We start from the raw sequence: 24177 nt of genomic DNA, 5'->3' as shown, positions 1-24177 counted from the left end.
AAAAGACATATCAGAAGATTGGGCATAGGGGCTGCAAGGCAGCTAATTTATTATAATTTTTCCTTTTTAGTACATGCACAGAAAGTCTGTACAGATATATGTGTATGTGTACACACACGTACATACACACACGCGCACACACACACAGACCCATTTTCAATGAGGAACAGGCTCCACAGAGGAATCTGATAGACAAGGCAGGTCAATGCTGTTCCCCTGCTCACCGATCTACTTCTCCAAACACAATATCTTGGGTACCTAGGTCAGAGGATAGAGAGAAGTCGTGTTACCAAAGAGCCAAAGCTCATTACTAAGTCCAAGAGACGGAGGCCTCAAGTCCATGTCAGTCTATGCAGAACAGGGAGTGTTTGGTTTCCCAACCACAGCCCGACACCCCTTGTACCTCCAGTACACAATAGGATGCCTCATACCTATAATGGCAACAACATCTGCCAACATGTGTCCCTTAGACATCTTGTCCAAACCAGCCTGGAGAGACAGAGAGAGCAACAGTGTGAGCAAAGATTTGCAGGGTAGGAGGAGATGGAAGGAGATTTCATAAAATCTCAACCAAGGTCAATAAATTTCTGGATTAATTTATTAGCATTCGAATCACTGGGATTGGTTCTTACCAAGTGGGCAAAACCAGGAGCTTTGATCTTGCACCGATAAGGGCGGCTACTGCCATCAGACACCAGGTATACCCCAAACTCGCCCTGTGCAAGGAAGAAGGTTGGGTGCCACTGTTAATAGGAAGAACATTCTTCCCTGCCAACAAAATCTCTCTGTTCATCCTCACATCCTCTTGCTGATGAGAGCATTCTGTTATATATCTGTCTATAGCCACTCACCCCACATTTGGCCTTTCCCCTTCCCTCTTCTCCTCACCTTAGGAGCCTCAATAGCAGTATACGTGGCTCCTGGAGGAACTTGGTAGCCCTCAGTATACAACTTGAAGTGATGAATCAATGACTCCATGGAAGTCTAAAGGGAGGGAAAACAGAGCATTAGTAAACCAGACCCAAATTCTTTCTCCTGAGCCTTCCTCCAGCACAAAAAATAATGTGTCCTCTTCAAGTCTAAAAACCAACACGGAAGCAGAGAGAACACAGAATAAAAGAGTGCCACAAGACGCTCAGAATCTTTACAATGTGCCAGGCCTGGTGGTGCACACCTACTACTCAGGAGGCTGAGGCAAGAGGATCACAAGAACAAGGTCAGCCTCAGAAACTGAGACCTTTTTTTTTTTTTTTTTAAATTTATTTATTTATTTTTGAGAGAGAGAGAGAGAATTCTAACATTTATTTTTTAGTTTTCGGCGGACACAACATCTTTGTTTGTATGTGGTGCTGAGGATCGAACCCGGGCCGCAGGCATGCCAGGCGAGCGAGCTACTGCTTGAGCCACATCCCCAGCCCAGAAACTTACTGAGACCTTTGTTTTAAAATAAAAAATGAAAAGAACTGGAGAGTAGCTCAGTGGTAGAGCACTCCTGGGTTCAATCCCTCCCCCAGTACCAAACAAACAAAAAGACAAAAAAACAAAAAACAGAAAATTCTTTGAAAAAGCAAAAATAGGATTGAATCCAAGGCTACTCCTCCCTGGCCACCAACCCCTTCCCAATACCCTCCTCATCCTCTCCCTACAGCCAACCTTCATCTCTGCTCGCTTAGGTGGAGACACTTTAGCATCATCAACCTTGATCTCCCCAGAAGGCATCTTGTTTAGACACTGTAAGATGATGCGAAGGGACTGGCGCATCTCTTCCACCCGACACAGGTACCTGAAGTCAGTAAAACAGACTCAGAACAAGGCTGAGGAGCACATATGGGGCTGGAAAGATAACTTCTGATTGACCTCAAGAGAGTTAATAAATGGTCCTCACTCTTTTCTCCTAATACAGCATTTCTGCTTAGAGTGGTTACCCATAGAGATCCTGCAGTATTTTGATTTTACTACAGCCTTTCTCCAAATCCTCTTTATTTTCTCAGACCATGGCCTGTAGTATTTCCCTGTTTATCCTCTCAAATACTTTCTGGGACTAAAGAATGGAGGAGACAAGCACAGGGGCAAATGCCTATAATCTCAGCAACTTGAGAGGTTGGAGCCTTGTAAATTTGAGGCCAGCCTCTGTAACTTACTGAGGCCCAAAGCAACTTAGGGAGACCCTGTCTCAAAATAAAAAAACAAAGAGAGCTGGGACACAGCTCAGTGGTAAAATGTCCTTGGATTCAAAGCTCAGAAACAAAAAAGAAGGAAAAAAAATGAGAGAATCAAATGGAAAAACAAGCAAACAAAACAAAACAGAAAAACAATAGTAGCAAGTCTTACTCTAATCTTACTCAGGGTCAGTGAAGAGGAGTGGAATTTAAAGCTTAGAATCTAGTGGAAAGAGCACAGGATCAGGCAGATTCTAGTCTTAACCACTACTAACACAATAATCCCAGGCTAATCCCTAAATTTTATGCCTTAGATTTCTCAGCCATAAAATGCAGCCCAAACTAGTTCTCTCTAAGACAGGGATAGCATAAGGGTAAGATAAGATACCAGGTATGTGCAATGTAGTTTGGGGATTTTGTTTTGGTTTTGGTTTTTGGTACTGGGATAGAACCCAGAACCTTGTATATGTTGAGCAAGTGCTCTCTCGCTGAATTACACCCCCAGCTCAAGCAACCTAATTTGACACAGGAGCTCCTATAGGGACTTGGAAGTAGGGTAAAAAAGAAAGTAGTAAAGAGACAAGTTAAGCAGGGGAACAAGCTGGACAAGCAGCTGAGAAAGGAAGGACTGGGTCCTTACCTATCATAGCAGTCTCCTCGAGAACCAATCGGAACATCAAACTCAACCTGATCATAAACATCATAGGGCTGAGTCTTCCGCAGGTCCCACTGGATGCCTGAGCCCCGAAGCATCACTCCACTGTAGAATAGACAGCATAAGGGCCACTTTCCACAAACCAAGAAAGGAGGCACATTCTTCCTTAGTCTCCTCCTTCCCTTCCTGACATTCTGGGCATGAGATACAAACTCAGAAAATGGCAAAGAGGGTGCCAAATATTCTTTCAAGCCAAGGTACTGTGCTGGAACTCCCTACTCCTATCCCAACCCCTAAGGAGAGAAGTAGTATTCTCCTACCTAAAGCCATAGTTCAGCGCGTCTTCTGCTGTCACAACCCCAATGTCAATAGTTCGATTTCGCCAGATCCTGTTGTTGGTCAGCATCTATTAATCAAGAAAACTGATGCATTAATGCTCTTTATAACAATATTTAAATTCGTCTATATTTCTTTACAATTGGAAACTAAAATTCCACATGTTCTTTTAGAGGGGATTTTTTCCCCATTGACTTCTATCTTACCTCCTCTACCTCATCAATCCGAAGAGAGAAGTTCTTAGAAAACTCATAAATATCATCCATAAGCCCAAGGGGTAGGTCCTAGAAGCCAAATGGAGGTAATAATGAAAATAGTACAGTCTCCATTAAGGACAGTCAGCTCAGCAACTCTCCCTCATGGCTACAGGGTTAGTTTCCATCAGCCAGCACTGCCCTCCAGCGGCCACAGAGGGAAGAGGCCTATACTGGAGATTTGGGAGGCAGGGAAGCCCACTCACTTACCTGGTGCACTCCTCCTGGGCGGATGTAAGCAGCATGCATTCGGGCTCCAGATACTCGCTCATAGAATTCAAACATCTTGATAGGACACATTGGGAATCAGTGACCTCTAAGTCCAACACACTATACCACCTTTTTTTTTTTTTTTTAATGCTGGGATGAAACTTAAGGCCTCACACATGCCAGGCAAATGCTCTACCAAAACCATTCCCAGCCCCCACTACCCCATCTTCTGCCCTTTTTATTTATTTTTTAGTTGTAGTTGGACACAATACCTTCGTTTTATTTAATCCATTTTTTAATGTGGTGCTGAGGATTGAACCCAGGGCCTCACGTGCGGTGAGCACTCTACCACTGAGCCACAACCCCAGCCCATCTTCTGTCTTTTTATGTTTGACTAACCCCTCATGATATGGAGTTCCTAAGAATAAAACTCAAGTAAATATACCTTCTTCTTTTAAATAGTCTCTCCATGTTCTCTTTTTCCTTTTAATCTCGTTTCCTTCATGCCCTCTCTACTTTCACTCTTCCTCCCCTATTCCTATCCTTGCCTCCCTCATACCTTCTCCCTTTCTTCAAACATCCAGAAGAAAGGGGTCATGGCTCCAATGTCCAGGGCATGTGTGGTTACAGCCATAATGTGGTTCAAGAGTCGTGTAATTTCTCCAAACAGCACTGGAGAGAGGCAAAGACAAGAAGAACAGAAGGATATAGCAGCCAAGGATTCATTCTGAAAACAGTCTGGACAGAGCCTGGGGTCAGAATAATGAATACCAACCTTGAATTCAACGTTCCTAAGGTGGAGAAGGGGTAGGGTAGAGAAGGCATGGTACTGTGCTCATAATGGGCAGCAAGAATAAGTGGCAGAGCATACCTCGGATCCACTGTGCCCGGGGAGGAGGCTGGATGTTTAGTAACTTCTCCACAGCTAGCGAATAGGCCTGTTCATTACACATCATGGACACGTAGTCTAGTCGGTCAAAGTATGGAAGAGCCTAGGCAGAGGGAATAATCTAGGTCATATCTAACAAGCCCAGGAAACCACAGTCTGGCTGCCAGAAGCCTTCCTTCCAGTGGACAGGAGTCCCAGCAGTGCAGGATGAAATATCCCAACAGCCAGTAGTGTGCTGGTAAATGTTTCAAAACTGGCTCTCCAACATGAGGGGAGGATCCTAATTTGCCATTTTTGTCAATTCCATAGTGAAAATACTCCCACTTTAAAGCTATCAACATTATGTGATGGAATGCAGCATTGGGAAGAGCAGCACACCAATATATAGTATTTGTAATACAGAAACACAATAGTACCTTAAAGGCAGCCCAGTAAAATATAATAATAAATAAATAATAAATTCTGAGTATTTCCTGCTTTTTAATTTTTTTTTTTGGGGGGGGGGTACTTGGGGTTGAGCTCAGGGGTGCTCGACCACTGAGCCACATACCCAGCCCTATTTTGTATTTTATTTAGAGACAGGGTCTCACTGAATTGCTTAGTACCTCACTTATACTGAAGCCGGCTTTGAACTCGTGATCCTCCTGCCTCAACCTCCTGAGCCACTGGGATCAGAGGCATGCACCACCATGCCGGGCTTCTTTATGATTTTTAATGCATTTTATTTATTTGTTTGTTTGTTTATTTATTTATGGCAATCGGGATTGAACCTGGGGATGCTTTATCACAGAGCTGCATTCCCAGTTCTTTGTCATTTTTTAAATTTTGAAACAAGGTCTTGCTAAGTTGCTGAGGGCCTAAGTTGATGAGATCAGTCTCAAATTTTAAATCCTCCTGCCTTAGTCTCCTTCCTGAGTCACTGGGATTTTAGTGCACCACAACATCTGGTTTAATGTATTTTTTAACTAATATACAAAAACATAAAAATTGGGGCTGGAGATATAGCTCAGTTTGTAGAGTGCTTACCTCACATGTACAAAGCTCTGGGTTCAATCCCCAGCACGACAAAAAAACAACGTAAAAATTATATATATTAATAAGGTATAATATACTGTTTCCATACATATGCAGAGTTTTAAGTATTTCTTATCTGTCTTTTTTTGGGGGGGTAGGTTACCAGAGATTGACCTCACGGTACTCAACCACCGATCCATATCACCAGCCCTATTTTGTATTTTATTTAGAGACAGAGTCTCATTAAATTGCTTATTGTGTCGCTGTTGCTGAGACTGGCTATGAACTCAGGATCCTCCTGCTTCAGCCTCCTGAGCTGCTGGGATTAGAGGCAAGAGTCACCTTGCCTGGCTTCTTATCTGTTTGTTTGTTTGTGGTACTGGGAATTGAATCAGGGGTACTCAACCACTGAACTACATCCCTAGCCCTATTTTGTATTTTATTTACAGACAGAATCTTACCGAGTTGCTTAGCACCTCGCCATTGCTGAGGCTGGCTTTAAACTCACGATCCTCCTGAGCCACTGGGATTATAGGTATGTGCCTCCATGCCCTGCTTCTTATCTGTTTTTAATTAATGTATTGTCATAAAATTAAATTTTTTAAAAAATCACAACCTTATATAGTTTAATTTTTAATAATGTCTGTGTTCAATAACTGGCTCACAAAAATCCCCGAAAATTTACCATTTACTCTCTTGCTAGTCAGTATTAGCTGGCACCAGCACATCACTCAACAATCCTCTGCTCCAAGTGACACCTCTGCCAAAGACTGGCCTAGACTACTAACTCTATTTTCTCATAAGTCTCTTAAAACTGAGCAGGGCACAGTGGCACATGCCTATAATCTCAGATACTTGGGAGGCTGAGGTAGAAAGATTCCAAGTTCCAGGACAACCTGGCAAATTTAGTGAGACCCTGTCTCAAAAAAAAAAAGATGGGCTAGGGATGTAGTGCAGCGGTAGAGTGCTCCAGAGTTTAATCTCTAGTACAAAAAAGAAAACTGAGATGTTGAAGTCGAGAAAGGTAATCAGTCTTAGGAGTATCTGGGAGCAAGAGATTTAAGAAAAACAGAGCACCAGCTAGAAATGGTCCTTCCCCCAGAAGGCCAAGAAAAACGAAGTCCTAGCTGTCTACTGAACAACCTTCAGTTTCCAGGAAGGAGGCGGAGCTAAAGTATCTCTTGTTGGGACAGCCTGTTCTTGTCCTGATGTCACTGTGATGTGGGATAGTGCTACAGGGATTAACCCATAGATGCCAGAACCAGAATCTGCTGTTGCCTATAATTCTCTGGGGGAATCATGCACTAGTCACTGTTCATCCCAAAACAGGGCTGAGTCTAAATCCTAACCCCAACACCACCATTATGTTTTCAGGAACTTTCTTCGTGACAGTAAGAAAAAAACTTCAGATTCCCAGATCCAACTCCTTCAAGTCTGACCTTCACCACTTGGGTCACACGGTTCTCCTAAAACAGGCAAACTGTCACAAATCCCCTCCCAGTCACTCTGACTCACTGAGTGTTTCAAAAACAAACTTAGCTGGAAGATACAAGAATCAGCTGTTAATCCTAGAGGGCTGACGTCTTTCTCCTCTTTCTCTGCCCTTAGGGACACTAACTTTGACGCTAGTATAAGAGCAGGAAAACTGAGGCACTAGGGTACTAATGGTCAAGGAGTGAACCAAGTTAGTCATAGAAAAATTAAGAGTGTGGCTCTGGGTCCAAAGCACTGCTACTGGATAAACCAAATCCAAAGGACTCCATCCTCTAATATTACCCTCCATCTTCCCAACCAAGACTGTCCTAAAAACCTCAATGTGCTACCCTCCTCAACACCATCCTTCTCTGAAGTTTTGGGGCAGCAAACCTTACAAAGTGCCAGGCTAAAACCCACATCCCATCAACAGACCCCTGTTCCCCGCTCACACCTGCAGATAGGTCTTGTATTCAATGAGCTTCTCAGTGCCTCGATGAAGGAGCCCAATGTGAGGATCACATTTCCGCACCATCTCGCCACTCAGTTCCATCACTAGTCTCAGGACTCCATGGGCTGCTGGGTGCTGGGGCCCAAAGTTCAGGGTCAGGTTGGACACCATTTTGTCCTTTGGAGGGTCCACATCTGAGAAGTGGCAAATAGTTGAGAAATAAATGGTAATTCCCTTGGGAAACTCCAAGAGACAACAAGAACTTAGTCTCTCCCTATAGATCTTCCATCTCCCTATTCCATACCTTGTTAATTTACTAATCACCAAAAGAACTAGGGAAAGTTCCATCAGAAGAGGAAAAAGGGAGATCTAAACTTTCCGATGAGAAGGACCATGAATCTCACCAGGTGTGGTGGGAGGCTGAGACAGGAAGATCACAAGTTCAAAGCCAGCTTCAGCAATTCAGAGAGGCCCTAAGCAACCTGCCTATCTCAAAATACAAAGGGCTGGGGATGTAGCTCAGGGTAAAGTGCCCCTGCCCCTGGGTTAAATCCCTAGTACATAAAACAAAACAAAACAAAAAACCATGAATCTCATTTTATGTCTCCTAGAACACACTTACATAACCCTTTTCTATGTCTTCATCTTTTTTTTTCCCCTTGTACTAGGGACTGAACACAGGGGCATTCTACCATTGAACTACATCCTCAGCACTTTTTATTTTTTATTTTGAGACAGGTTGTGGGAGACCAACCTCGCACGTGACTGGGTTAACTCCCCTGCTGGGCGATGTGGCTGTCTGGTAGCAGCCATGCAGCTATACTGCCCCATGGGTGGAGCTACGCTCATCTGTTCCTTTGTAATATTACCCCTTGCCCTGTTTAGGATACAATGTTCCACGGAAGTGCCTTGTGTGTGGTCTACCTAGATGTCAGTCAACCTGCTGACAGTGGACATCATGAAGATGGACTCAGCCCCCTGAAACCTGACTCCTTGCCTCATTTGAATAGCTTCTCCTCAATAAAAGAGGTCAGTACATCTCTCTCTCTCTCTCTCTTCCTTCGGACCCTTAAGGTCAGAGGAGCTATCACAGTGACCCCAAAGAAAAAGGTATTTGTGTCTCTTGTGTGGTTATTTTGCATAGCCCAGTTAGCCCAGTTTACCTGGAGTGACCCCTGAGCCTTTTAGTCTTGAAAAGAAACCCAGCAACAGGTCTCACTAAGTTGCTTAGTACCTCACTAAATTGCTGAGACTGGTCTTGAAATTGCGATCCTGCTGCCTTAGCCTCCGAGAGTCTCTGGGATTATAAGTGTGCGCCTCTGCACCCAGTCTTGATCCAGTTTTAATCTCCCTGCAGTTTCCTCACATTTGGGATAATACCCTCACAGCATTGTTGGAAGGATTAAGTGAAATAACACATACAAAATGTTGCACAGCTGGGTATAGTGATATATGTCTGTAATTCCAACTACTAGGGAGGCTGAGGCAGAAGGATTTCAAGTTAGAGGCTAAACTCAGAGGCCAGCTAAAGAGTGGACAACATCAGTGGCAGAAACCCAATAAATTGACTCCTGAGATAATTGTCTAATATAAGATAAATATGAACAAGAGCGATGGCAATGAAAATTAAAAGAAAGAGATGACCTGGTATGAATATTATGAAAGAATCTACGTAATCGGATGACTTACTAAACAAAAACATAGAAGCCAAAAGAGAAAAAGAGTCAAAGATTACTAAAAAGTTTCAATTCTGAAGAAATAAGAGAAATGAGGGTATTACTGATCAGAAAATTTTAAAAAATCAAGAGCCAATTTTAAAAAATTATTTAAAAATTATTTTTATTTTTATTTATTCTAATTTGTTATATATATATAAAACAGCAAAATGCATTACAATTCATATTACACATACAGAGCACAATTTTTCATATCTCTGGTTGTACACAAAGTAGTGTTAACACCATTCGTGTCTTCATACATGTATTTAGGGTAATTGAAGAAGAGCTAATTTTGATGTGGGAAAAAATATGGTTTGTATTCAAGTAGGTTATATTTGAGTGCCAGTGGGGAAACTAGCTTGTCCAGATGGAAAATGTATTAAACCTGGAAAAAGGTAACACTAATTATTGAAATTTGGTAGGAACCTTTAGGTAATAACTAGGACCTACTCTTTCTTTTCTTCTGGAATGTCCTTCTTTTCCTTGTCTATCCTGCAAATACCTGTTATTATCATCAATATGTTTGCTGAATTGGGTGGTGAAAGAAGCAAACACAGCAGAGGCTAAAACTTGCCTGAGACAGAGGGCTTAGCAATCAGCATGGGGCAGGGATGGCTGTGGTTTGAGACAGTGGGTTCTGGGTACTTACCATTCCAAGGTGGAGGCTTCCAGTGTGCTGTTTCCTTGGTGGGGTACATGACAGCTCCCCCAAACTGCTGTGCCCATTCCACATCTGGTTGCCATTGCCGAGCGCCTCTGAGAAGTTAAAGACAAGATTCTAGACAAAGGGAATGAACCCATGCTTGCTTCCTCCGTTTCCGATTCTATAATGCCCTAATTTCTGACAGAGATAGTATAGCTTTGGCAAAATAAGGTAGAACTTTAGGGGTTACACTCCTACTAAGACTTATTTCTGCGTTCACTCCACCCATCATCCTTGTGCATGAAATACTGGGGAACCTGGCTCCTTCATATTTCCATCACATTCATGTGAATGTGAGAAAGGTGTTTCTATAAGGTCATCTTAAGAGGGTGGGGGGAGGGAGACGAGAAAGAAAAAGAGAACGGAGAGTGAGGGAGTGAGGTTCCTTGGCTGGGCTCTGCTTAGGTATGACAGGAGAGGTGCACTCAAGTTGTCTCCCACACCACTGATTCGCCGCCGGCACAACGAGCTCAAGCCCCTGTTCCCTTCCTTAGCCACAGCGGGCTGCATTGCATCTCGGAGCCTGAAAAAATCAGGTCTGGGCGAGGGGACCACGGGCCTGGGTCATTCTTTCCTAGGGGGGTCACTGGGCCCATGGAGTGTCCTCATCTTTAGGAAACTCTATCATTGAGGAGAACATATCGAGGACTGCCCTCGATCTCACCTGCTGGGCTGAATCGACAGACGGATCCCAGCCCCGGGCCGCAGCGCCTGGGTCCCGACACCCCGGAGGCTGCATAGGGCCCTCAGCGCCGCCATCTTACCCTGGGTGCAGACTGCTGGAAGGAGAACCGGGCGGAAGTGATTCCTGCGCGCCTCCTTGTGGGCTTCTCGTCTATTAGCTCAATAGATCCACCATCTGGGAAGCTGGCAACGCCGTCTGCTACGAACCTGACAACATCCGGGTTTTGCGACTTAGCTTCACTTGCACTTAAATAACAGTGAATGCCGCCATCTTTACTTAGGGCGGTTTCTCCCACGGCTCCTGGTTGGCTTTTCCCGGCGTGAGCTAAGGGAACTTGCCGCTGTAGCAGGGGCAAAGTTGCACTTCGCCTTTTCTGGCAAAGCCGGTCTGCGTGTACCTGGGAAAATGTCCACTTGCTCCGTCCCTGGCTCACTTTCATGTGGGTGTTCCTAATCTCCCTTCCACCCTGGTGTGGTCCTGCCCTCCTGGGGTAGCCCCAGGCTTTGCCAATAACCTCCCTCTCACGGAATGCTAAAGATTTCTAACAGGGAAAGCCAGCTAATTTCCAGATGTCCCAAATGAGGATAGGGATGGTGGCCCAAGTGCGTCTGGGTAGGTCTGAGAGCTCCCGCCAAACCAAAACAAAAACAAAGAAGAGTAGGACGCCAAGGCCACCAGCATTGGTGGAGGGGGATGCCCGGGTGGGTAGGAGCCACCTCATCCCAGATGGGGGAGGGAAGATCCTCCATGGGTGACCAGATATCTTGTAGGCATTCTGAACCTACAGAATCACAGACCCATAAAGCTCCCCTATAGATGTCTCATACTCCACTTCCATTCTGTCAGTCTCTTTTTCCCTGCATGTCTTTCTTTGCCTCAAGCCTTGGTAGAGGCCAAAAGCATAGAAATGTAATCGCACCAGGACTCTGATCCCGATTCTGTATGGACAGAGTTTTCCCATCTTGAAGTCTGGTTCCTGTCTCTTCCTCTGCCTTCAAGTCCAGTTCCAGCTGGGCCACCCACCCGCTGAATTTGTACAATTTCCCACCCTGAGAGTGGAAAGAAGCCTTCTCCAGATCTCCCCTAGGCAGGGTCCCTGGGACAAAGCCCACCAGCAGTGCAACAGGGTGGAGCATGCAAACCAGGGGAGTGGCAGAAACAGCTGCAAAGAAAGGGAAAAGCCAGACTTCTAGCATGAATATTGACCTAATGGGAACTGTACCAAAGGGTGGGTCCAGATCCGTGGCTGTGGGAACTGGCCGGGACTTAGGAAGGACAAGGCAGTCTCTGCAGAATCAGAACAGAGGCTTGGTCCCCTTTCCCTCCGATGTCCTCACCCTTTTCTTTGGCCTTCTCTCCCTATAGTTGAAACACTAAATACGTTGATGAGGTTGGGGCGGGGGGGGGGGGGCTGTATTTATTTGCCTTAATCCAGCCTAGGAGAAATCAGGATATACTTGGGCTGCTTGGCCCTGGGGGCAACTTGAGCTGGGACTGGGGTGACTGCTCCTGGGGGGCTGCTTAGGACACTGCATCTTTTGTGCCTTCTCTCTGTTGCCAACACCCCCCACACATACTGCTGTTGCCACTCTAAGGCCCTTTGTCTTTCACTGCTTAGTCACCCCCTTTGTCTTCATCTCAGATGGGGGGATGGAAAGGAGCAGCAGGAGTCCTCTGGTGATAGCTCCTCTTGCCCCTGCCCCTTCTAGCCTCCCATCCCTTGTCTAATTCCTCTAGCCCCAGCCCCTTCCCCTCCCGTAAGACCAGGGAGGGTCAGGGCATGTGGTGGGTCAAAAGACAGGTCTTGTAGTTACCATGGGGTGGGTGATATAGGAAGTGATAGGCACCAAGGCAGGTATTAGTGACCTGGGCAGGAAGGGAGGAGGAGATGAAGTATTATGGCGGATATGATGTGGGGGACAGGAGGTGACATGGCAGAAAGTGATTAAGGGAATGGGGGCAGGGGGAGGTGATTCCCCTCTAGGAAAAGGAAGGGACTGCTGACTGCACTCTCCTTCCTGGGGATTTCCTGGGGAAACAAGTGGCTGTAGGGTGGGCTGAGCAGAAATTGCCCCTACTTCTGAACCCTTTACTTCCTTGCCTTGAGAATTCACCTTAAGACCCCTCTTCTGAGTCACCTCCAATCCAGAAGAAAAGGAATCATTTGCTTTCTTTCTCCAACACCACCCCTTCTCCCCAGCCTCTCTCCTCACCCCAGACATACTCCACTCTTTCCCCATCCCCATGGAGAATGAGAAATCAAAGATTACTAGATATTCCAGGAACTATTGGCTTTTCAGGGCAAGGTGGGGACACAGAAGGGAGCCAGGTTGGGGATTTCCTCAGGTTGACACTGGGTAATTCTGAGTTCTTGAGAGAGCAAGTCTTGCCTCTACTGGGGGCTTGCCAACTTGAGGCTGGGGAGGGGTTAGGGTAGTTGGGAGTGGGTAGGAGCAGGGCCAAGAGCCTGGGGGAAGCTGCTGGGAGCTGGGCCAGGGAAATGGGGAGTCAGGAAGCAGGGGGGGATCCTGGGGAGTGGAGGCGGAATAGCTGTTCCGGGCTTTGTGGGGGTAACTCAGGAAGGGGGAACCTGAAGGAGAGGAGAAATAAGGTGCCACTCTGGATCCTCTTTCTATAGGAAAAAAAAAAAAAAAGGTTATTAACCCTCCCTGCAGTGTTGTCTGCCTCTTTTATATATGTCCATTCTAGCAGAATCATCCTATCTTTGGACAGTAAGCTCCCTGATCGCTGGCTCGCTGCCTCCCCCATCTTTCTGCCCCCTCTGCTCTCTCCAGCTGTTTGGTCCCATCCTGAACTATGTCAAGGTACCTCCTTTCTTTGTTCTGCATTGTCTGCTTCCTCGTCTGTTCCCCACCCTCTCTCCCCCAGAGAGCCGGCTCAGTCCCCTTAGCCCTGGCAATCAGCCTGTGAGGGCAGAGGGCAGCATTGAGGGAGCCTTGGGAAAGGGGAAGTCAGCCAGGTCAGACAGTAGGAGCGGGAATTCTCCCAGGGTATGATTCTATCTGTGCGTGTTATCTAGGCCCTTTCCCTGGCTCCCTACCTCCCTTGGGGCTCTGTCCCACCAAAAAGGGAAAGAGACAGCTAAGGGCTGAGTGTGGGGTTTGGGAAAAGGCTATGTCATCAGCTGGCTCAGTTCCTATAATCCATCCGGCTGCTAGAGATTCCCCTCCCCTGGGCAAGTCCCATTTTTTTTTTTTAAAGGAAAACAAAAATTAGGATTTTGGGAAGCAAAGTCTGTGTCCCACTGACAGAGCTCCCGGCTGAGTGGCTTACAGCTCAGCCAATCACAGAAGCTCTAGATGGATTAAAAGAGCTGGCGGGGAGAAAGGCTGGGGAGAACCCACAGGGAGACCCATGGACACTTAGACACGAGAGAGACAGGAGGAGAGAGACAAAGGCACAGCGGAAGGAAAGGAGAGAGAGACAGGGCAGGCCGAAGGCGAAGCCAGACAAAGTTGTACAGAAGGAGAGGCCAGAGAAGCTGCGGAAGACACTGGCAGGGAAAGACAAAGATCCAGGAGAGGAAGGCACAGGAGGGCTGTTTGGAGGAACCAGACCCCTGGGCACCTCTCCTGAGTCTAAGGGTTAAGTTTTCTCCATCTCTTCTGAAGGTCCTCAGCCCCTCTGAAAACTGCCTCTGACCTTGGCACGAATCCTAGCCCCCAGGCTTTAGAGAGGAGCTTTCCACAGCTAGAGTGTGGAGGACTTCATGCTCCAGATGGCCTCAGTTCCTCCCAGCTGCAGCGCCCGTGCCATGTCCCGGACCAGCTCATATCCCAGGAGGGGCTTGGCGGGGTGCTGGCTGTGGGGAATCCAACCCCACCTGCTGCTCCCCACTGTGCCCCTCTCTGGGCTGCTGTGGCTGCTGCTGCTGCTGCTGGCCTCCCTCCTGCCCTCAGCCTGGCCGGCCAGCCCCCTCCCCCGGGAGGAGGAGATCGTGTTTCCTGAGAAGCTTAACGGCAGCGTTCTGCCTGGCTCAGGGGCCCCCGCCAGATTGTTGTACCGCTTGCTGGCTTTTGGGGAGACACTGCTACTGGAGTTGGAGCAGGACCCTGGTGTGCAGGTTGAGGGGCTGACAGTGCAGTACCTGGGCCAGGCACCTGAACTGCTGGATGGGGCAGAGCCCGGCACCTACCTGACTGGCACCATCAACGGAGATCCAGAGTCGGTGGCATCTCTGCATTGGGACGGGGGAGCGCTATTAGGAGTGTTGCAGTACCAGGGGGCTGAGCTCCACCTCCAGCCTCTGGAGGGAGGCACCCTTAACTCTGCCGGGGGACCTGGGGCTCACATCCTGCGCCGGAAGAGTCCTGACAGCAGCCAGGGTCCCATGTGCAACGTCAAGGCTCCTCCTGGGAGCCCCAGCCCCAGCCCCCGAAGAGCCAAGGTAGGCAACCCTGGAGTCTGTGTCCTGCAGTGTCCTTCCTCCATGTCTGTCCTACTGACCCCTATTCACCCTCTCTCCACCCACTTCTGCTTCTGGCTATGCTGCTTCCCTTCCTTCTGTCTGTCTGCCTTTCCTCTCTCCACTGGCCTCCTGTCTTGGGAAGGGTTCTCTCTCTCTCTCCCCCCCCCAACCCTTCTCCTAGCCAGACCACTGATCCACTCCAAGTATTCCTGGAGGTGGGTCAGATACTCTAGGCTGGGAATGGCTGCTTTCCCTTATCCCACCCCCCTACCCGTGCTTGGCTTTGGCATCTCCTACTGGCACAGTCCCCAACAATAAAGCTCTCCTAACAGCCCCCATGGCTTTGGCTCTTTTCTCTGCCTCAGTGATTTTTCACCCCCACACTCAGCTAAAGGAGTGAGGTTTGAGTCCCAAGGGATTGGCCTCTGGCTTCTGATGCTGCCTTGAAATTTGTTCTGGCAAACTGCAAACTAGGACAAGAGTGGGCAGGGGAGGAAAGGCATCCCAATACCTCCTCTGGTCAATCCCCTTCCCACACTGTGGACTGACTGAGGCTGCCTGAGGCTCCATCCTTTCCTCCCTCCCACTCCTGTCTCCCCCTTCTTCCCTTCCTTCCTCCTCCCTCTCTAGGTTTAATCCAGACCAGACGCTCCCTCCACACCCGCCACGCTGAGATCTGGCCCTGGCTCTAGCTGCTGACTGAATTGTTCCTCCAACCACACAGGGCAGACACGTTGCAGCCCAGCCCTCTAGCCCTAGTCCCACAGGCCCCAGCCGCACTCAGGCCTGGGTACCCCAAAACACCTCCTGGAGGCATTCCAGTTGCTTTTCACTTCTGGGGCCCACAGTTCCAGGACATGGCACCCCCTTCTTTCCTTCTCAGAACCAACAGCTGGGTCCTCAGCATTACCCCAAAAGTCCTAGAATTTGGGATGGGGGGAAGGCCCAGCCCAGATCCGTCAGGAATCTATGGGGTATGTGGGGCCCAACGGGCTGTGCTGAGTTTCAGACCCAGGAAGTGATGGAAGGGAGTGATCATGAGTCTCAGAGGCCATTTCAGGATCCTCTTCTCCCTTTTTTCTCTACAGCGCTTTGCTTCACTGAGTAGATTTGTAGAGACCCTGGTGGTGGCAGATGACAAGATGGCAGCCTTTCATGGTGCAGGGATAAAGCGCTACCTGTTGACAGTTATGGCAGCAGCAGCCAAGGCCTTCAAGCACCCAAGCATCCGCAACCCTGTCAGTTTGGTGGTGACTCGGCTCGTAATTCTGGGGTCCGGTGAAGAGGGGCCCCAAGTGGGGCCAAGTGCTGCCCAGACCCTACGAAGCTTCTGTGCCTGGCAGCGTGGCCTCAACACCCCTGACGACTCAGACCCTGACCACTTCGATACAGCCATTCTGTTCACCCGCCAGGTGAGGCTCCACTCAGCTCCACAGGCCAGGTGCCAAAAACACCAAGAAGCACCTCTAAATAGATGGTGTTGGAAATAGTGCTCGCGGAGTGGGACAGCAGGATGCCTGGCCCTGGCCAGGCAGCCATGTGTGGCTATCTGGGCCTTGACAGTTCTGGGTACCCAGTGCTCAGGTCTCCACTAATCTGGGATCCAGCCTAACAGATCCAAGTGTCTTCACCCCCCATGCATCTTCTATGATCCCTCTCCACAGGACCTGTGTGGAGTCTCCACTTGTGACACTCTGGGTATGGCTGATGTGGGTACTGTGTGTGACCCTGCTCGGAGCTGTGCTGTCGTGGAGGATGATGGACTCCAGTCAGCCTTCACTGCTGCTCATGAACTGGGTAAGGTGGGAGTGGTGCCATGGGGCACCTGGGATGGATAGCAGCAGTATCTGGGGAGCAGTATCCCCCTAACTAAGGAGACAGTGAGCTCATGGGAGTACAAACAAGAGTCCTGATGTGTTCCTTCCTCCTCCCAGGCCTAGGTTCAGCTCTGGATGTAGATGAATAGATTTTCTTATTCAAATAAGATAGTATATGGAAACCTGCTATAAAGTATATGTGTGTGTATGTATGTATGTATGTATGTTTAGAGGGGGAGTAAGTGAGGGAAGGGAGGTTCAGGATTGGTAATGTTGGCTAGAATGAAAAATGAGTAGGGAAGGGTCTTTCCTTTGGAGAAGGGGAGATGGAGCAATGGTGGTTCCACGTTGAGGAACTCTTAGAGCACCAGAAAGGGGTTGGGGGCAGGATTGGTTAGGAAATGGATCTGATCGTCCACAGCTGCAACCAGATTAATAATGGAGTTCCCTGAGGGCACAGGGAACCCTTAGTCACTAGCAGGACCTCTGCCCTTACAGGCCATGTCTTCAGCATGCTCCATGACAACTCCAAGCAATGTGTCAGTTCAAATGGGCATGGGAGCACCTCCCGCCATGTCATGGCTCCTGTGATGGCTCATGTGGATCCTGAGGAGCCCTGGTCCCCCTGCAGTGCCAGCTTCATCACTGAATTCCTGGACAATGGATATGGTAAGAAGTGACACTCATCTTTCCCTGTGTAGGATTCAATTTCTGCCCCCACTGGACTCTCACTTCCACTATATTTCCCATAGGCCACATTGACACCCCTATACTTCCTCTGCAGTGTGGAATGGGGTGAGAAATGCTGCTATCTTTGTGTGGTTCCTACTTCCTTTGAGAATAAATAGCACAACTAGAGAAGGCAAATTTTGGATCAACAGAATTGGAACCTGACCTAAGGGCTAGAACTGTCCTACACTGAAATGGACTAGTTGTTGAAGGAAGTGATTACCTTGTCTCTGAATGAAATGTACCAGAACAGCAGGCTGACTGTCACTAGGCAGAGGTTGGTTGATAAGAAGCAGACTCTAGAATCCCATGGTAGCTAAGAACAGGTGGGAAGCTAGGCATAGTGGCTTATGCCAGTAATCCCAGCTACTAGGAAGGCTGAGACAGGAGGATCACAAGTTTGAGGCCAGCCTCAGGATAAATGTGGCTCAGAGGTAAAGGTCTCCTGGGTTCAATCCTCACTACCAAAAAAAAAAAAAGGTGGAACAACTGTGCTTTAGATTTCTATCCTATCCTTCTTCTTTAGTTGTATGCAGATGCAAGACTGTAAATCCCTTCACTTCTCCATGTTTGTATCTAATGTATAAAATGGTATAATATTGGTGACTACCTTATAGGTATTTGCCATGATTAAATGTGATAGTGCTGATTAAATGTGATAGGTCAAGCATTTAGATAATCCTCATTGGATAATAAGCATTCAATAAAGCTTAACTGCTATTTATTTTATTTTTTAGTACTGGGGATTGAACCCAGGGCACTCAGTTTACCACTGAGCTATATTCCTAGTGCTTTTTAAAAAAAAATTTTATTTATTTGTTTTTATGTAGTGCTGAGGATCGAACCCAGTTCCTCACACATGCAAGGCAAATGCTCTACCAACTGAGCTATAACCCCAGCCCTCTAGTGCTTTTTATTTTTTATTTTGAAACAGGGTCTCACTAAATTGCTTACAGCTTCACTGAATTGCTGAGGCTGGCCTCAAATTTGTGATACTCCTACCTCAGCAATGGGATTACAGGCATAGCTGCAATTTAAAGCCTCTTTCAGCGTCAGGATTTTTTTTTTTTCCCTAGGATCCCTCAACCCAGGGAGAATAAGCTTTCAGCTGGCAATCCTGAATTCTCTTCTCAGTCCCTTGCTGACTTTGTGCCTCAACCCCCTTTCCAGGACACTGTCTCTTAGACAAGCCAGAGGCTCCACTGAACCTGCCTGTGACTTTTCCTGGCAAGGACTATGATGCTGATCGCCAGTGCCAGCTGACCTTCGGTCCTGACTCACACCATTGTCCCCAGCTGCCACCACCCTGTGCTGCCCTCTGGTGCTCTGGCCACCTCAATGGCCACGCTATGTGCCAGACCAAGCACTCACCCTGGGCCGATGGCACCCCCTGTGGGCCTTCACAGGCTTGCATGGGTGGCCGCTGCCTCCATACGGACCAACTCAAGGACTTCAATGTGAGACTCTAGGGCAGGAGTTGGATAAAGGACCTGGGCGAGTGGGACTAGCCCTCAGTCCATAAGAGTCCTTATCCTATCTTTCCATTCTGTCCTTCTTTAGGTTCCACAGGCTGGTGGTTGGGGTCCCTGGGGACCTTGGGGTGACTGCTCTCGGAGCTGTGGGGGTGGTGTCCAGTTCTCTTACCGGGACTGCACGAGGCCTGTCCCCCGGAATGGTGGCAAGTACTGTGAGGGCCGCCACACCCGCTTCCGCTCCTGCAACACTGAAAACTGCCCAACTGGCTCAGGTGAGGCATGGGAGGGATGGGAGCTCTTGGGAAAGGATGGTAAAGAGTAGGAAGGACTGTCCCAAGAGGTGTTGATTGCCCCAGCTGCTTGGGGAAGTGACTTTGCACTAAAGGAACTACCCCTCTCAGTCTATGGGGAAAAGAAGTGCCATGCAGTTTAAAGTGCTAAGTGGAACCATCAGGCATGGTGACACACACTTTCAATCCCAGCAGCTTGGGAGGCTGAGGCACGGAGATCATGAGTTCAAAGCCAGGCTCAGCAACTTAGTAAGGCTCTAAGCAACTCAGTGAGATCCTAACTCAAAAAATAAAAAAGACTGGGGATGTGGCTCAGTGGTTAAGAACTCCTGGGTTCAATACCTGGTACGGGGGTGGGGGTGGAGGGAGGTGCTGCTAGAGGAGTTTTGGGGATAATGTGAGGAGGGAGAGGATCTGACTGTCCATTTCACCCCATAGCATTGACCTTCCGTGAAGAGCAGTGTGCTGCCTACAACCACCGCACTGACCTCTTCAAGAGCTTCCCAGGACCCATGGACTGGGTCCCTCGCTACACAGGTGTGGCCCCGCGGGACCAATGCAAACTCACCTGCCAAGCCCAGGCACTGGGCTACTACTATGTGCTGGACCCACGGGTAAGGGACAGGCACCCCTACACCCTGTTCGTGTTCACATATTCCCCAGTGATCCTTCTGCATTCTGATGGCAAAGATTTTCCAAAATTGCACCATCGCTGGCATAGCCACACCATGCCAGCCCATGGGTCTACTCAGACTTATCTGTCCAAGAGTATTGGGAAAACAATTTGCAGACGGTTGCTCTAGGCTGTCCCCATTTCCCTGCTTCTTTCCCTCTCTCTTTCGTCTTTCTGCATTTGGTGAGAATGGAAGTGTGGGATCTTTGGGGCAACTCCTCAACCCTCCTTTCTATGGGTTCCTCTGTCAAATTACAGTGGTGGCTTCATTAGACTAATGGAAGCCAGTCCTTCAATGGACAAGCTTCTGGAAGTGCCTGATGTTCCTGCACTCCCTCAGTGTGATAGGGCGATCAATGGGTTGAAAGTGGAAGAGAAAACAAACCCTAGTAGTAATTGGCTCCCTCTCTTTGCCCAATCTGTGGAGAATTCCTGCAGTTTGGCTGCCCTCTAGTGTCCATATGAAGACAGTACCATCAGATTCAGGAGTTGTGAGTGGGTCTCTGACAGACCAAAAATTGGGGGTCTTAGTTCCTTTGCTTGCCATATCTGTAAATTTTAGGCAAGTTCTTTGCTTTTTATAAACCTTAATGTTCCATATCTAAAAACCTCAAATAACAGTTGTGAAATTTGATTTGAGATTTATATATATTTTTTTCTTTTTGAAACTTGTAGTACTGGGGATGAAACCCAAGTGTGCTCTTCCACTGAGCTACATCTCTAGTAATTTTTATTATTTATTTTGAGACAGGGTTTCATTGAGTTTCCCAGGCTGGCCTTGAACTTGTGATCCTCCCTGCCTCAGCCGCCCGAGTTGCTGGGATTCCAAGTGTGCACCAATGAGCCCTGCTTGTGTTCATGCTTGTAGAGCATTTAATTTAGCACACTGCCTGACTCATAGTCAGAACTCTGAAAATGGTGGCTTTTATATCAGTTGTTATGATTATCATCCCGTACAGTGTCTGGGACTCATCCTACATACCATTCACATCCCCTACCTCTCCCAGCTTTTCTGACACCTCTTCCCTTTTGGGACCTGGGTTGTATTTGGCTTATCAACCTCTTCTCACTTAGGAAGAACCCATTGCATTGTTCCTTCTCTTTTCTTCAGGTGGTAGACGGAACCCCTTGTTCCCCAGATAGCTCCTCAGTCTGTGTCCAGGGGCGCTGCATCCACGCTGGCTGTGACCGCATCATTGGTTCCAAAAAGAAGTTTGACAAGTGCATGGTGTGCGGTGGGGATGGTTCCAGCTGCAGCAAGCTGTCAGGCTCTTTCAGAAAATTCAGGTTCCTTCACCATTTGTTTTTTGCCCTCTACCTTTATGGATGCTGTTCTGGGGATACAGAAGTGAACTCAACACCGTTTCTGCAGTCTAGTGGGGAGACCGATGAGTAGGCAGTTATGATGCCATGACTCACATGTTCCACAGAGAGTGGCACAGGGTGCTGTGAGAGCCCTTATGGGCATCAAGGATGACTTCCTTGGGAGTGACTATAAATTGAGTCTAGGCTGGAGAGTAGGAACTGGACAGGCATCAGAAAGTATGTATGGGGGGGCACTAGGAGGCACCTGAATAAGAGAATAGTGGATATAGCTGGATATGGTGGCATTTACCTGTAATCCATCTACTTAGGGAGCTGAGGCAGGGACATGGCAAGTTTAAGGCGAGCCTCAGCAATTTAGCAAGCCCATGCCTCAAAATAAAAATTAAAAAGGATATAGCTCAATAGTAGAGCATCCCTGGATTCAATCCATCCCCCCCCCCCGAAAAAAAAAAGAGAGTAGTGGGTGTTCCTGTCCAGGTATATGGTTAGGAGGGAACATTTGCATGTAGATCTGATCTGCGACAGTTCATGTAGGTTTGAGGAGATGACCCTCTACTCACATACAATCAGACAAACACACCTCAGAAGACTGAGAAAAATTAGAAAATGCTGAGCTCCCTATCTCTTTTCTCCACACAGGTACGGATACAACAATGTGGTCACTATCCCTGCAGGGGCCACCCATATCCTTGTCCGGCAGCAGGGAGCCCCCGGCCTTCGGAGCATCTACCTGGCCCTGAAGCTTCCAGATGGCTCCTATGCCCTCAATGGTGAATACACACTGATGCCCTCCCCCACAGATGTGGTATTGCCTGGGGCAGTCAGCTTGCGATACAGTGGGGCCACTGCAGCCTCAGAGACACTGTCAGGCCATGGGCCACTGACCCAGCCCTTGACGCTGCAAGTTCTGGTGGCTGGCAACCCACAGAATGCACGCCTCCGATACAGCTTCTTCGTGCCGCGGCCAGCCCCTTCAACACCGCGCCCCCCTCCCCAGGACTGGCTACATCGCAGGGCACAGATTCTGGAGATCCTTCGGCGGCGCTCCTGGGCAGGCAGGAAATAACCTCACCATCCCGGCTGCCCACTCTGGGCACCCGGGCCTCAGACTCAGCTGGAAGAATGAGGGGGCTTGCAGCTGCCTCTTGCTAAGACACAGTGGGAAGGGGCTATGGGGGTGAACCTGCTTCTCCTCTCTGCCCTAATGTGCAGGCTGGCCCTGCCCTGGTTTCCTGCCCTGGGAGGCAGTGATGAGTTGGTGGATGGAAGGGACTAGGAGATAGTCCCCTATCTAAACTGCTCCCTCAGCCCTGCAGGTCATGGGAGGGAGGGGGAAGGCAGGATGGGCCCTGGGCCCAAGTTGTATTTATTTAGTATTTATTCACTTTTATTTAGCACCAGGGAAGGGGAGGACTCTGGTCCTGGGGAAATTGACTCCCACCCCTCAGAGCCCTCACCCTGGCTAGGAACTTGAGGGTGGCAGTGATAAGCATGAATGATTGTTTGTGTGTTTGTGTGTGTGTGTGTGTGTGTGTAAGTATATGTGTAAGTCTATGTGTATTTACATTGAGGTATAACCTGCCTTGCTTTCTTCTCCCTGAATTTTATTTGCTGGAAAAGGAAGAATCAAGAGTAGGTTGGACTTTTAAGGAGTGAGGGTTTATTAAGTTTCTAAAATATAAATTGAATTCTGCTATTTATGTACTCCTTTTGGAGTCAGACAGATGTGGGTTGTTCCTTGGCTCCATGTCTCTAAGCATTAGTTTTATTCATTTGCCAGTAATAATACCTCCCTTAGAAATGTGTTGTAAGGATTAAATAATGTAAATAAAGAACTAGCATAATGCCTAGCACTTGGTAAGTGCTCAACAAATGGCAGCTGCTGTTAGTTATTATCACCTTTCTGTTCACATCCACCCTCTACAAGGTCTGCAGTGTGCTTAAAGGTGGCAAAGATCTGCATCAATGGTGGCTACCCTCACCCCCAAGCATAGTTCCTTTGGTTGGCAGAACCCAATCCTGGATTCCAAGGGACTATCAGAGAAAAGACATTCTGTCCCTACTCCTGTGGTGCCTCATTCACAGGAAACACTTGTCAGGTGCATGTGTGGTAGAGCGCTTGTCTGTATGCCCCAGGTCCTGGGTTCAATCTCCCAGTACCACATACAAACACACACAAAAGCATGTGGCAATGAGAACATGAAGGTGCAAAAATAAGATCAACTAACTACATCAACACAAAACAGGTGTTTAATAGTAGCAATAATAGTTGAGGGGGTCAAGTCAGGGAGGACTCTTATAATAGAGAGAGTCCTGAAGCAGGAGCTGATGGATCTGAATTTGAGCTAGAGTTTAGCACCTTATTAGCTGGATGGTGTTGGATAAGTCACTGATACAGAACTTTAGATTACTCATATATGGAATGGGACTAATAATACTTGTTCCCAGATAATACTTGTTCCAGGAGCAAATGTTTAAATATTTTCAAATAGTAAAGGCTACAGCAATGTGAGAAGTTACCCTCATGGCTACTCAGTGAGACTGGGTCCCCAGAATCAAATAATATAAACCCAGCAGTCTTCTTTGAAGATGTGAAGTTAGAAGAGAATTCAGGCCAGGCACAGTGGTGTATGCCTGAAATCATAGAAATTCAGGAGGCTGAGGCAGGAGGATCATGAATTTGAGGCCAGCTTCAGCAATCTAGTGAGACTTTAACCAACTGTGTTCAACCAATTTTTTTGTCACAAAAAATAAAAAGGACTGGGGATATAGCTCAGTGGTAACATACTCCTGGGTTAATTCCCCAGTACTCCCACTCCTTCCACAAATAATGGAATTCAGTATGAGGAACAAAAATAATTGGGTAGGAGCCAGGTATGGTGGTGCAAGTC

At 47.8% G+C, this 24177-nt stretch overlaps 2 protein-coding genes across 2 annotated transcripts; one reads left to right on the top strand and one right to left on the bottom strand.

Moving 5' to 3' along the window:
* Positions 1 to 18: 18 nt before the first annotated feature.
* Positions 19 to 10683, bottom strand: Ndufs2 (NADH:ubiquinone oxidoreductase core subunit S2). The gene is made up of 14 exons (XM_046428860.2): positions 10527 to 10683; positions 9809 to 9915; positions 7445 to 7635; positions 4486 to 4606; positions 4174 to 4286; positions 3615 to 3689; positions 3357 to 3434; positions 3135 to 3220; positions 2800 to 2919; positions 1654 to 1783; positions 889 to 984; positions 633 to 716; positions 432 to 489; positions 19 to 258 (listed from the first exon to the last, which is right to left on the bottom strand). Exons 1-14 carry the CDS (start codon positions 10619 to 10621, stop codon positions 221 to 223), a joined length of 1392 nt encoding a protein of 463 aa, XP_046284816.1. The 5' UTR covers positions 10622 to 10683; the 3' UTR covers positions 19 to 220.
* A 3208-nt stretch (positions 10684 to 13891) lies between these two features.
* Positions 13892 to 23159, top strand: Adamts4 (ADAM metallopeptidase with thrombospondin type 1 motif 4). The gene is made up of 9 exons (XM_046428859.2): positions 13892 to 14955; positions 16065 to 16388; positions 16641 to 16773; positions 17292 to 17462; positions 18693 to 18979; positions 19083 to 19269; positions 19726 to 19901; positions 21072 to 21247; positions 21926 to 23159. The coding sequence occupies exons 1-9, from the start codon at positions 14278 to 14280 to the stop codon at positions 22350 to 22352; spliced, it is 2559 nt and encodes an 852-aa protein (XP_046284815.1). The 5' UTR covers positions 13892 to 14277; the 3' UTR covers positions 22353 to 23159.
* Positions 23160 to 24177: the final 1018 nt, after the last annotated feature.

Source organism: Marmota monax, unplaced genomic scaffold (assembly GCF_021218885.2).
Source record: "Marmota monax isolate L192 unplaced genomic scaffold, Marmota_monax_Labrador192_F-V1.1 WCK01_AAM20220418_F8-fsc00145, whole genome shotgun sequence".
NCBI classification, from domain to species: Eukaryota; Metazoa; Chordata; class Mammalia; order Rodentia; family Sciuridae; genus Marmota; species Marmota monax.
This window is presented reverse-complemented; position numbering and strand designations above follow the sequence as displayed.

Coding starts and splice junctions, on each gene's coding strand:
- Ndufs2 (XM_046428860.2), bottom strand. CDS start 10,621: ATGGCGGCGCTGAGGGCCCTATGCAGCCTCCGGGGTGTCGGGACCCAG. Junction 3,690..4,173: donor TGTTTGAAGAAAGGGAGAAG/GTATGAGGGAGG, acceptor TGTCCTATCAAG/ATGTTTGAATTCTATGAGCG. Junction 1,784..2,799: donor CGAGGAGACTGCTATGATAG/GTAAGGACCCAG, acceptor TACTGACTTCAG/GTACCTGTGTCGGGTGGAAG.
- Adamts4 (XM_046428859.2), top strand. CDS start 14,278: ATGCTCCAGATGGCCTCAGTTCCTCCCAGCTGCAGCGCCCGTGCCATG. Junction 17,463..18,692: donor ATTCCTGGACAATGGATATG/GTAAGAAGTGAC, acceptor CCCCCTTTCCAG/GACACTGTCTCTTAGACAAG. Junction 18,980..19,082: donor ACCAACTCAAGGACTTCAAT/GTGAGACTCTAG, acceptor GTCCTTCTTTAG/GTTCCACAGGCTGGTGGTTG.